General features: G+C 63.7%; 1 protein-coding gene across 2 annotated transcripts in view; it reads right to left on the reverse strand.

Moving 5' to 3' along the window:
• Positions 1-1183: 1183 nt before the first annotated feature.
• The window catches only part of PFAS (phosphoribosylformylglycinamidine synthase), a 57165-nt gene continuing 44636 nt past the window's right edge, over positions 1184-13712 (reverse strand). The window contains exons 22-29 of one of the 2 annotated variants that reach the window (XM_065859125.2): positions 13475-13594; positions 12585-12730; positions 11367-11577; positions 10289-10380; positions 8251-8362; positions 6157-6297; positions 3459-3611; positions 1184-1717 (exon numbers count right to left, since the gene is read on the reverse strand). In XM_065859125.2, coding sequence (XP_065715197.1) covers positions 1395-1717; positions 3459-3611; positions 6157-6297; positions 8251-8362; positions 10289-10380; positions 11367-11577; positions 12585-12730; positions 13475-13594 — 1298 coding nt within the window. In that variant the 3' untranslated portion in view covers positions 1184-1394. Of the gene's footprint in view, positions 1718-2282; positions 2788-3458; positions 3612-6156; positions 6298-8250; positions 8363-10288; positions 10381-11366; positions 11578-12584; positions 12731-13474; positions 13595-13712 lie in introns of those variants that run through there. The other variant, XM_071800146.1, reaches the window with a different exon arrangement.

Here is a 13712-nt window from a genome sequence, read left to right on the forward strand (position 1 = left end):
TCCCTTGTCGAACTCCTGGGTCCTTCCCTAACTCCTGGGTCCTTTGGGGAACTCCTGGGTCCCTCGGGGCACTCCTGGGTCCCTCGGGGCACTCCTGGGTTCCTCCCGAACTTCTGGGTCCCGTGGGACACTCCTGGGGCCCTCCCAGAGCCCTGGGTCCTTTAAGGAACTCCTGGGTCCCTTGGGGCACTCCTGAGTCCCTCCCGAACTCCTGGGTTCCTTGGGGCACTCCTGGGTTCCTCCCAAACTCCAGGATCCCTTGCAGTACTCCTGGGTCCCTCCTGAACTCCTGGGTCCCATGGGGCACTCCTGGGTCCCTGCCAAACTCCAGGATCCCTTGCAGTACTCCTGGGTCCCTCTCGAACTCCTGGGTCCCATGGGGCACTCCTGGGTCCCTCCCAAACTCCAGGATCCCTTGCAGTACTCCTGGGTCCCATGGGGCACTCCTGGGTCCATCCCAAATTCCTGGGTCCCCCCCCCCGAACTCCTGTGTCCCTCCGGCACTCCTGGGTCCCATGGGGCACTCCTGGGTCCCTCCCTGAACTCCTGAGTCACCCTGAACTCCTTGGTCCCTCCCAAATTCCTGGGTCCCTCCCGATCTCCTGGGTCCCTCCCCAAATATGGGACCCAGGCATCCGGGATGGACCTGAATAGACCACCCAGGTGCTTGGGAGGGACCCAGGAGTTCAGGGGGACCCAGGAGTGCAGGGGAGAACCCAGGAGTTCAGGAGGGACCCAGGCGTCCGAGTTTCCCACATCTTTCCCCCCCCAAAAAAGGACCCAGGCATCCAGGTTCCTCCCCATCCCCCAAAAAGGACCCAGGCGTCCGAGCGTCCCCCATTCCCCCCCATAGGGGACCCAGGCATCCGGGTGTCCACCATCCTGCCCCCCCCCCCACAAAAATGGACCCAGGCGTCCGGGTGTCCCACATCTTCCCCTCCCCAAAACAGGGGACCCAGGTGTCCGAGTGCCTCCCCCAAAAAAGGGACCCAGGCATCCGAGTATCCCCCTCTAACAGGGAACCCATTTGTTCCCCACCCCCCAATAGGGGGACCCAGGCATTTGGGTTCCTCCCCATCCCCAAAAAGGGGTCCAGGCGTTCGGGGCCCCTCGTGTCGTGTCCGCCCCCCTTCCCCCCCGCGGCTCCACCCAAATCTCTCGATTCATTCACTAAATCGCCTCATTCCTTGATTCATTCATTGATTTCCCGCTTCATTCATTCATTGATTTCCCGCTTCATTCATTCATCTCAGGCCACGCCCCCTCCGCGCCTTCCCATTGGCGGAGGCGTGTGTGGTCGCGCTCTGATTGGTCCGCGCTAGCCGGTGGGCGGGGTCGGGGCTCTAAGGTTCTTCCCGCGCCTCCGTGGGTCCGTCCGTGTGTCCGCGCGTCCCTCAGTCGCTCTGTCCGTCCCTCAAACACCATTCACACGCGTTCTGGAACATTCTCACCCACGGGCCCGGCCCGGTTCGGTCCTTCCCCCAATCCTGGGGCCACCAGGGCCATTGCCAAGCCCGGACCCCCCGCTCTGGATGCGGCATCATCGCCAAGTGGCGACCGCAGGGCGAGCAGAGGGCGGCGGTGGCGGCCTGGGCGCCGCTGGGGTTCTGCGGGTAGCGGGACGCGGGTTCGCCGCCATCGGCCGCGTAGCGGAGCGGGACCAGCCCGGCGGCCATGGCGGAGCTGAGGAGAGCGGGAGAGCGGAACTGGAAGCGGCCTGGGGGGGGGGAATGGGCGGAGAGACGGGAGTCAGGACACGGGAGGCAATGGGGAGGGGGAACTGGGCACCCCCGCGGGCGGAATGGAAGCGGCCGCGGCGGGAACGTGAAGAGCGCGAATGGGAACGGAGAGACCGCGGTTCGATCCCCCGGTGCTCCCAGTCTGTTCCCAGTGATCCCAGCCACCTCCCAGTGCTCCCAGTCACTTCCCAGTGCTCCCAGTATCCTCCCAGTCTGCTCTCAGTGTCTTCCCAGTGCTGCCAGTCCCTCCCAGGAGCAAAATGGAACCGGCTTGGAAGAGGGGGGCGGGAAGAACAGACGCAGAGACTGCGGTTCGATCCCCCAGTGCTCCCAGTAACATCCCGTTGTTCCAAATATACTCCCAGTGCTCTCTGTCTGTTCCCAGTGTCCTCCCAGTGTCACCCAGTCCCCCTGGAACCCCAGCACTGAACTGGGATCAGCCCGGTGGCCACGGGGGAGCTGGGGAGAGCGTGAGAGCGGAACTGGAAGCGGCCTGGGGGGGGGGAATGGGCGGAGAGACGGGAGTCAGGACACGGGAGGCAATGGGGAGGGGGAACTGGGCACCCCCGCGGGCGGAATGGAAGCGGCCGCGGCGGGAACGTGAAGAGCGCGAATGGGAACGGAGAGACCGCGGTTCGATCCCCCGGTGCTCCCAGTCTGTTCCCAGTGATCCCAGCCACCTCCCAGTGCTCCCAGTCACTTCCCAGTGCTCCCAGTATCCTCCCAGTCTGCTCTCAGTGTCTTCCCAGTGCTGCCAGTCCCTCCCAGGAGCAAAATGGAACCGGCTTGGTGGAAGAGGGGCGGGGGGGGGGAAGAACAGACGGAGAGCCTGCGGTTCGATCCCCCAGTGCTCGCAGTATCCTCCCAGTATCATCCCATTGTTCCAAATATACTCCCAGTGCTCTCTGTCTGTTCCCAGTGTCCTCCCAGTGTCACCCAGTGTCCTCCCAGTGTCACCCAGTCCCCCTGGAACCCCAGCACTGAACTGGGATCAGCCCGGTGGCCACGGGGGAGCTGGGGAGAACGGGAGAGCGGAACTGGAAGCGGCCTGGGGGGGGGAATGGGCGGAGAGACGGGAGTCAGGACACGGGGGGCAATGGGGAGGGGGAACTGGGCACCCCCGCGGGCGGAATGGAAGCGGCCGCGGCGGGAACGTGAAGAGCGCGAATGGGAACGGAGAGACCGCGGTTCGATCCCCCGGTGCTCCCAGTCTGTTCCCAGTGATCCCAGTCACCTCCCAGTGCTCCCAGTCTGCTCCAAGTGATCCCAGTCGGCTCCCAGTATCCTACCAGTCACCTCCCAGTGCTCCCAATATACTCCCAGTGCTCTCAGTATCTTCCCAGTCACCTCCCAGGAGCAAAATGGAACCGGCTTGCGGGGGATGGAGAGATCGCGGTTCTGATCCCCCCGTGCTCCCGGTCACCTCCCAGTGCTCCCAGTCACCTCCCAGTGCTCCCAGTCACCTCCCAGTGCCCTCTCAGTGCTCACAGTCACTCCCAGTAACATCCCATTGCTCCCACAACAGGGGGGGCAATAGGGAGGGAAAGCAGAACCCCCCTCTGCATAGAATGGAAGCGGCCGTGGCGGGAACGTGAAGAGCGCGAACGGAGAGGCGGGAATGGGAATGGAGAGACTCCGGTTCGATCCCCCGGTGCTCCCAGTTTGTTCCCAGTGCTCCCAGTGCCCCCGACCCGTCCCTCCCAGTTCCCCCAGTCTCACCCTCGCCGTGGGCCACCCAGACCCCCATTCGTGTCCCCTCCATCCCCCGCAGCATCAGGGCCGGTCCCGGTTCCACCCGCACGGTGACGAATCGCGACTCGAAGCGGCCGGACGTGTTGGGACAAAGAGCCACGGCGGGGGGGTCACCAGGATCTGGGGGGGGGACACATGGGGTCACCATGGGGGGGGGACACAGGGGACACCCCCAGGGACCCCCCCAGTGACCCCCGTCCATAGGGGACACACGGGGACCCCAAAAAGGGGACACAATGGGGACACATGGGGGACACCCCAAGCGGACACAGTGTCATGTTGGGGAGGTCACACGGGCCTGGGGGGTCACATGGGGTCACCATGGGGGGGGGACATAAGGGACACCCCCAGGGACCCCCCCGGTGACCCCTGTCCATAAGGGACACACGGGGACCCCTCAACCCCCCTCCCACCTCCCAGCACCCATAGGGACCCAAATAGCACCCAGAGGACCCCTATGGGAGCCCCCAGGGCCCCATAGCACCCATGGGACCCCCCAAGCCCCCCATAGCACCAATGGGACCCCCAGAACCCATAGGGACCCCCATAGCACCATTGGCCCCCCCCATAGCACCAATGGGACCCCCATGGGAGCCACCAGCACCTATAGGACCTCCCAGCACCCATAAGGACCCAAATAGCACCCAGAGGACCCCCATGGGAGCCCTCAGCACCTATAGCACCCCCCAGCACCCATAAGGACCCAAATAGCACCCAGAGGACCTGCAGCACCCTAGGGACCCAAATAGCACCCAGTGGATCCCCAGCACTCATAGGGACCCCTCAGTCTCCCCATAGCACCCATAGGAACCCCCATAGCACCCACCTGTGTCCATCCCCACCCACCCCATCCATTGACACCCATTGCAAACCCTGGGTGCGAGCGCCCCCTACGGGACCCCCTCACGTCCCTGTGACCCCCCAGCACCCACGGGACCCCCATAGCACCCATAGGACCCCCATAGCACCCATAGGAACCCCCATAGCACCCACCTGTGTCCATCCCCACTCACCCCATCCATTGACACCCATTGCAAACCCTGGGTGCGAGCACCCCCTACGGGACCCCCTCACATCCCTGTGACCCCCCAGCACCCATGGGACCCCCATAGCACCCATAGGACCCCCATAGCACCCATAGGACCCCCCATAGCACCCACCTGTGTCCATCCCCACCCACCCCATCCATTGACACCCATTGCAGAATCCAGGTGCAAGCACCCCCTACGGGATCCCCTCGCATCCCTGTGACCCCCCAGCACCCACGGGACCCCCATAGCACCCACAGGACCCCCATAGCACCCATAGGAACCCCTATAGCACCCACCTGTGTCCATCCCCACCCACCCCATCCATTGACACTCATTGCAAACCCCGGGTGCGAGCGCCCCCTTCGGGACCCCCTCACATCCCTGTGACCCCCCAGCACCCATGGGACCCCCATAGCACCCATAGAAACCCCCATAGCACCCACCTGTGTCCATCCCCACCCACCCCATCCATTGACACCCATTGCAAACCCTGGGTGCGAGCGCCCCCTACGGGACCCCCTCACGTCCCTGTGACCCCCCAGCACCCATGGGACCCCCATAGCACCCATAGAAACCCCCATAGCACCCACCTGTGTCCATCCCCACCCACCCCATCCATTGACACTCATTGCAAACCCCGGGTGCGAGCGCCCCCTACGGGACCCCCTCACGTCCCTGTGACCCCCCAGCACCCATGGGACCCCCATAGCACCCATAGGACCCCCATAGCACCCATAGAAACCCCCATAGCACCCATCTGTGTCCATCCCCACCCACCCCATCCATTGACACCCATTGCAAACCCCGGGTGCGAGCGCCCCCTACGGGACCCCCTCACATCCCTGTGACCCCCCAGCACCCATGGGACCCCCATAGCACCCATAGGAACCCCTATAGCACCCATAGGAACCCCTATAGCACCCATCTGTGTCCATCCCCACCCACCCCATCCATTGACACCCATTGCAAACTCTGGGTGCGAGCGCCCCCTATGGGACCCCCTCACATCCCTGTGACCCCCCAGCACCCACGGGACCCCCATAGCACCCATAGGACCCCCATAGTACCCATAGGAACCCCCATAGCACCCACCTGTGTCCATCCCCACCCACCCCATCCATTGACACCCATTGCAAACCCCGGGTGCGAGCACCCCCTATGGGACCCCCTCACATCCCTGTGACCCCCCAGCACCCATGGGACCCCCATAGCACCCATGGGAACCCCATAGCACCCATAGGGACCCCCAGAGCTCCCATGGGACCTTCATAGCGCCCATGGGACCCAAATAATACCCATGCGACCCCCACATCCTCCTGTCCGGAACGTCACCCATCCCACCCACCCCATCCATTGACACCCATTGCAAACCCCGGGTGCGAGCGCCCCCTACGGGACCCCCTTGCATCCCTGTGACCCCCCAGCACCCATGGGACCCCCATAGCACCCATAGGACCCCCACAGCACCCATAGGAACCCCCATAGCACCCACCTGTGTCCATCCCCACCCACCCCATCCATTGACACTCATTGCAAACCCCGGATGCGAGCGCCCCCTACGGGACCCCCTCACATCCCTGTGACCCCCCAGCACCCATAGGACCCCCATAGCACCCATGGGCCCCCGCACCCACCTGTTTCGGGCCCCACCCAGCCCAGCAGCGCCAGGAGCTGACACCCATTGCAGACCCCCAGGCTGAAGGTGTCGGGGCGGGAGCGGAAGCGCCGCAGCGCCTCCTGCAGGGGCCCGGGGAACAGCGCCCCCGCCGCCCAGCCTGGGGGGCAACGGGAATGGGGGTTAATGGGGGGACTGGGGATAATGGGGGGCTGGGGGTAATGGGGGGCTGGGAGTGAATGGGAGGACTGGGGATGATGGGGGGATTGGGGGTCAATGGGGGGATGGGGATAATGGGGGGACTGGGAATGGGGGGACTGGGAATGGGGGGTGGGGATAATGGGGGGACTGGGAATGGGGGGTGGGGATAATGGGGGGACTGGGAATGGGGGGACTGGGAATGGGGGGTGGGGATAATGGGGGGACTGGGAATGGGGGGTGGGGATAATGGGGGGACTGGGAAGGGGGGACTGGGGATAATGGGGGGACTGGGAAGGGGGGGACTGGGAATGGGGACTGGGGATAATGGGGGGACTGGGAATGGGGGGACTGGGAATGGGGGGTGGGGATAATGAGGGGACTGGGAATGGGGGGACTGGGAATGGGGGCTGGGGATAATGGGGGGACTGGGAAGGGGGGAGTGGGGATAATGGGGGGACTGGGAATGGGGAGACTGGGAATGGGGGGCTGGGGATAATGGGGGGACTGGGAAGGGGGGACTGGGGATAATGGGGGGACTGGGAAGGGGGGGACTGGGAATGGGGGGCGGGATAATGGGGGGACTGGGAAGGGGGGACTGGGGATAATGGGGGGACTGGGAATGGGGGGACTGGGAAGGGGGGGACTGGGAATCGGGACTGGGGATAATGGGGGGACTGGGAATGGGGGGACTGGGAATGGGGGCTGGGGATAATGGGGGGACTGGGAATGGGGAGACTGGGAATGGGGGGCTGGGGATAATGGGGGGACTGGAAATGGGGGGACTGGGAATGGGGGGCTGGGAATGGGGGGCTGGGGATAATGGGGGGACTGGAAATGGGAGGACTGGGAATGGGGGGACTGGGAGTGATGGGGGGACTGGGGATAATGGGGGGACTGGGAATGGGGGGCTGGGGTTAATGGGGGGACACAGAAATGGTCGGACTGGGGCTAATGGGAGACCCTAAAACCTGGGGACACTCAAAACAGGGGAATCCCCAAACCAGGGGGACCCCAAAACAAGGACACCCAAAAACAGGGGAACCCCAAAACCTGGGGACACTCAAAACAGGGGAATCCCCAAACCATGGGGACCCCAAAACAAGGACTCACAAAAACAGGGGTACCCCAAAACCTGGGGGACCCCAGAAATGGGGAACCCTAAAATCTGGGGGACCCTAAAAATGGGGACACCCCAAAACCTGGGGACACTCAAAACAGGGGGACCCCAAAACAAGGACACCCAGAAACAGGGGAACCCCAAAACCTGGGGGACCCCAGAAATTGGGAACCCCAAAACCTGGAGGACCCAAAAAACGGGGACCCCCCCAAACAAGGGGGACCCCAAAATAAGGACACCCAAAACCAGAGGAACCCCAAAACCTGGGGGACCCCAAAAATGGGGAACCCCAAATCCTGGGGACACTAAAAACAGGGGAACCCCCAAACCATGGGGACTCCAAAACCTGGGGACACACAAAACCAGGGGAACCCCAAAACCTGGGGGACCCCAGAAATGGGGAACCCTAAAATTTGGGGGACCCTTAAATGGGGAACCCTAAAATCTGGGGCACCCTAAAAATGGGGACACCCCAAAACCTGGGAACATTCAAAAATGGAGGACCTTAAAATCTGGGGGACCCCAAAACAAGGACACCCAAACCAGGGGGAACCCCAAAACAAGGACACCCAAAATGGGAACCCCAAAACCTGTGGGACCCCAAAAATGGGGACACCCCAAAATATGGGGGACCCTAAAAATGGGGACACCCCAAAACCTGGGGACACTCAAAACAGGGGAACCCCAAAAACAGGGGAACCCCAAAAATGGAGAACCTTAAAATCTGGGGGACCCCAAAAATGGGGACCCCCAACCCAGGGACAGTTTGGGGACCCCCCCCGAACCCCAACTCACCCTTGGCGGAGCCCAGCGCGTCCCCATAGCTGAACCCCCCGACGAACGCTGCCCCCCGGAACCCGTCCAGGGGGGCCCCCTTGCGCAGCTCCTGCGTCGTCACGTCCCACACCTGCGGGACACACGGACGCCTGGGTCCCTCCCGGACGCCTGGGTCCCTCCCGGACACCTGGGTCCCTTTCTGGATACCTGGGTCTCTCCCAGACACCTGGGTCTTTTCCTAGACACACGGGTCCTTCCCGGACGCCTGGGTCCCTCCCGGACGCCTGGGTCCCTTTCTGGACACCTGGGTCTCTCCCAGACACCTGGGTCTTTTCCTAGACACACGGGTCCTTCCCGGACGCCTGGGTCCCTCCCGGACACCTGGGTCCCTTTCTGGACACCTGGGTCTCTCCCAGACACTTGGGTCTTTTTCTAGACACACGGGTCCTTCCCGAATGCCTGGGTCCCTCCCGGACGCCTGGGTCCCTCCCGGATGCCTGGGTCCCTTTCTGGACACCTGGGTCTCTCCCAGACACTTGGGTCTTTTCCTAGACACACGGGTCCTTCTCGGACGCCTGGGTCCCTCCCGGACGCCTGGGTCCCTCCTGGACGCCTGGGTCCCTTTCTGGATACCTGGGTCTTTTTCTAGACACATGGGTCCTTCCCGGACGCCTGGGTCCTTCCCGGACGCCTGGGTCCTTTCCTGGACACCTGGGATCCTTCTGGATGCCTGGGTCCTCTCCTAGACACTGCGGTCTCTCCCGGACGCCTGGGTCCCTTCCTGGACCCCTGGGTCCCTCCCGGACGCCTGGGTCCTTTCCTAGACGCTGGGGTCTCTCCCGGACGCCTGGGTCCCTTCCTGGACGCCTGGGTCTCTCCCAGACACCTGGGTCTTTTTCTGGACACACGGGTCCTTCCCGGACGCCTGGGTCCCTCCCGGATGCCTGGGTCCCTCCCAGATGCCTGGGTCCCTTTCCGGACACCTGGGTCTCTTCCTAGACACACGGGTCCCTCCCGGACGCCTGGGTCCCTCCCGGACGCCTGGGTCCCTTTCTGGATACCTGGGTCTCTCCCAGACACCTGGGTCTTTTACTAGACACACGGGTCCTTCCCGGACGCCTGGGTCCCTTCCTGGACTCCTGGGACCCTTCTGGACGCCTGGGTCCTTTCCTAGACACCCGGGTCTCTCCCGGACGCCTGGGTCCCTTCCTGGACCCCTGGGTCCCTCCCGGACGCCTGGGTCCTTTCCTAGACACCGGGGTCTCTCCCGGACGCCTGGGTCCCTTTCTGGATACCTGGGTCTCTCCCAGACACCTGGGTCTTTTTTTTGGACACACGGGTCCTTCTCGGACGCCTGGGTCCCTCCCGGACGCCTGGGTCCCTCCCGGACGCCTGGGTCCCTTTCTGGACACCTGGGTCTCTCCCAGACACCTGGGTCTTTTTCTGGACACACGGGTCCTTCCCGGACGCCTGGGTCCCTCCCGGACGCCTGGGTCCCTCCCAGATGCCTGGGTCCCTTTCTGGACACCTGGGTCTCTTCCTAGACACACGGGTCCTTCCCGGATGCCTGGGTCCCTCCCGGACGCCTGGGTCCCTTTCTGGACACCTGGGTCTCTCCCAGACACTTGGGTCTTTTCCTAGACACACGGGTCCTTCTCGGACGCCTGGGTCCCTCCCGGACGCCTGGGTCCCTTTCTGGACGCCTGGGTCCTTTCCTAGACACTGGGGTCTCTCCCGGACACCTGGGTCCCTTCCTGGACTCCTGGGTCCCTCCCAGACATCTGGGTCCATCCCCGGATGCCTGGGTCCCTTCCCGGACACCTGGGTCCCTTCCCGGACACCTGGGTCCATCCCCGGACGCCTGGGTCCCTGCCGGATGTCTGGGTCCCCCAGAAAATGACCCCCCTGGACACCGGGGTCCTCTGAACCACCCATCCCCGGATGCCTGGGTCCCTTCACAGGCACCTGAGTCCCCCCCGGATGCCTGGGTCCCTTCCCGGACGCCTGGGTCCGTCCCGGACGCCTGGGTCCCTTCCCGGACGCCTGGGTTCCTCACCTCGAAGCCGGCCATGGCGAACGCATCCGCCATCTCCCGGTCCCCGTTGCTGCCCTCCTCCCGCACCACGGCCACACGGGGGCCCGGGGACGCTGGGGACACCGAGTGACACCGTGTGACCCTGTGTCCCTGTCCCCACATCCCCCTGTCTCCCTGTCCCCATATCCCCCTGTCCCCATATCCTCACGTCCCCCCGTCCCATATCCCCATGTCCCTCTGTCCCATGTCCCCATGTCCCATATCCCCATGTCCCCCTGTCCCCATGTCCCCCAGTCCCCATATCCCCCTGTCCCCATATCCCCATGCCCCCTGTCCCAAGTCCCCATATCCCCCTGTCCCCATATCCCCATGTCCCCCTGTCCCATATCCCGATGTCCCTCTGTCCCATGTCCCCATGTCCCATATCCCCATGTCCCCCTGTCCCCATGTCCCCCTGTCCCATGTCCCCATGTCCCCCTGTCCCCATATCCCCCTGTCCCATGTCCCCATGTCCCCCTGTCCCACGTCCCCATATCCTCATGGCCCCATGTCCCCCTATCCCCATGTCCCCTGTCCCAAGTCCCCATATCCCCATGTCCCCATGTCCCCCTGTCCCCATATCCCCCTGTCCCATATCCCCATGTCCCTCTGCCCCATGGCCCCTGTCCCCATGTCCCATATCCCTATGTCCCCCTGTCGCCATATCTCCATGTCCCCACATCCCCCTGTCCCCATATCTCAATGTCCCCTTGTCCCCATATCCCCCTGTCCCATGTCCCCCTGGCCCCATATCCCCAGGTCCCCATATCCCCATGTCCCCTGTCCCAAGTCCCCATATCCCCCTGTTCCCATATCCCCCTGTCCCCTTGTCCCCAGGTCCCCATGTCCCCATATCCCCATGCCCCCTGTCCCCAGGTCCCCATGTCCCCATATCCCCATGCCCCCTGTCCCAAGTCCCCATATCCCCATGTCCCCACAACCCCATGTCCCCCTGTCCCCATATCTCCCTGTCCCCATGTTCCCCTGTCCCCATATCCCCATGTCCCCATGTCCCCCTGTCCCCATGTCCCCGTCCCCGCGGTGTCCCCATGTCCCTCACCCATGTTCCGGAGCAGCGGGGGCAGCTCCCGTGGGTCGAAGGTGAGGTGATATGTGGGTCCCCAGCGGTGGGACAGGTCACCCTCCTCCTGGGTGACACACTCGGGTGACGCCTGTTCCCGCTCCAGCCGGAAGCTGGTGGCTTCCCAGAGTCCCCGAAGGTCCCCAACGGGGGCACGGAGCAGGGGCTGACCCCCCACAGTCACTGTCACCTGGGATGGGGGACAGGATATGGGACATGGGATATGGGGACAGGGGGATATGGGGATATGGGGATACGGGGACAAGGGGGATATGGTATGGGGACAGGGGGACATGGGGATGTGGGGACATGGGAACGTGGGGACAGGGGGATATGGGGACAGGGGGATATGGGGACATGGGGATATGGGGACATGGGGATATGGGGACAAGGGGGATATGGGGACAGGGGGACATGGGGATGTGGGGACATGGGAACGTGGGGACAGGGGAATATGGGGACAGGGGGATATGGGGACAGGGGGACATGGGGATGTGGGGACATGGGAACGTGGGGACAGGGGGATATGGGGACATGGGGACAAGGGGGATGTGGGGACAGGGGGACATGGGGATGTGGGGACAGGGGCACATGGGGATAGGGGGACATGGGGATGTGGGGACATGGGAATGTGGGGACAGGGGGATATGGGGACAGGGGGATATGGGATATGGGATATGGGGACATGGGGAGAGGGGGACATGGGGACATGGGACATGGGGACAGGGGGACAGGGGGATATAGGAACAGGGGGAAATGGGGACATGGGGATATGGGGACAGGGGGATATGGGGACATGGGGACATGGGACATAGGGGGATATGGGGACATGGGGACAGGGAATATGAGGACATGGGGATACGTGGACATAGGGACATGGGGATATGGGGACATGGGGACAGGGGGACATGGGGATAGGGGGACAGGGGGATATGGGGACAGGGGGATATGGGGACATGGAGACATGGCCACCACCATGGTTGTCCCCATGGATGCCACCACCATGGCCACCTCCACTTCCCATGGGGACACTGGGGACACCAGGGCAATGGGGACACGGCCACCACCACGAGACCACCATGGGGACACAACCACCTCCTGTCCCACCCTGGGGACATCTCCCCTGTCCCCCCTATGTCTCCATGTCCCCACATCCCCATATCGCCCCATGTCCCCATTGTCCCCATGTCCCCTCACCTCGGCGTTGGGGCCGTAGGGGCCGCTGTGACCCACAGGGACGCAGGTGACACCGGCGTCCTGGTAACGGCGGCAAATGTCACCACTGGAGGCCATTGTCACCTCCAGCACCAGCCCCGGCTCCTCGGCGAACAGCACGGACAGAGCTGGGGACACAGGGGACGTGGGACATGGGACAGGGGACATGGGGATAAGGGACATGGGGATAGGGGGACACGGGGATATGGGACATGGGGACAGGGGGATATGGGGACAGGGGGACATGGGGACATGGGGACAGGGGGACAGGGGGACAGGGGACATGGGGACACGGGGACATGGGGACGGGGATATGGGGACATTGGGACAGGGGGACATGGGAATATGGGGACAGAGGGATATGGGACATGTGGACATGGGGACACGGGGACATGGGGACAGGGGAATATGGGGACAGAGGGATATGGGACATGGGGATATGGGGACAGGGGGACAGGGGGATATGGGGACAGTGGACATGGGGACACAGGGACATGGGGACAGGGGGATATTGGGACATTGGGACAGGGGGACATGGGAATATGGGGACAGAGGGATATGGGACATGGGGATATGGGGACAGGGGGACAGGGGGATATGGGGATATGGGGATATGGGGACATGGGGACAGGGGGACATGGGGATATGGGGACAGGTGGACATTGGGACAGGGGGATATGGGGATATGGGGACAGGGGGACAGGTGGACATTGGTACAGGGGACATGGGGACAGGGGGACATGGGGACATTGGTACATGGGGACATGGGGACAGGAGGATATGGGGACATGGGGATAGAGGGATATGGGACATGGGGACAGGGGACATGGGGACAGGGGTCATGGGGACAGGGGACATGGGACGTGACCCACGTGGCGCGTCCTCTGTGTCCATTGTGACCCTGAGGCCGCAGTTCCCAGCAAACGCCATTTCCAGCAGGGCCACCAGCAAACCCCCGTCACTGATGTCATGGCCAGCGCACAGGGACCCCTCTGGGGACACGGGGACATTGTCACCCTGTCACCCCTCTGGGGACACGGGGACATTGTCACCCTGTCACCCCTCTGGGGACACGGGGGCATTGTCACCCTGTCACCCACTATGGGGACA

Source organism: Patagioenas fasciata, chromosome 29, assembly GCF_037038585.1.
Source record: "Patagioenas fasciata isolate bPatFas1 chromosome 29, bPatFas1.hap1, whole genome shotgun sequence".
Taxonomy (NCBI): domain Eukaryota; kingdom Metazoa; phylum Chordata; class Aves; order Columbiformes; family Columbidae; genus Patagioenas; species Patagioenas fasciata.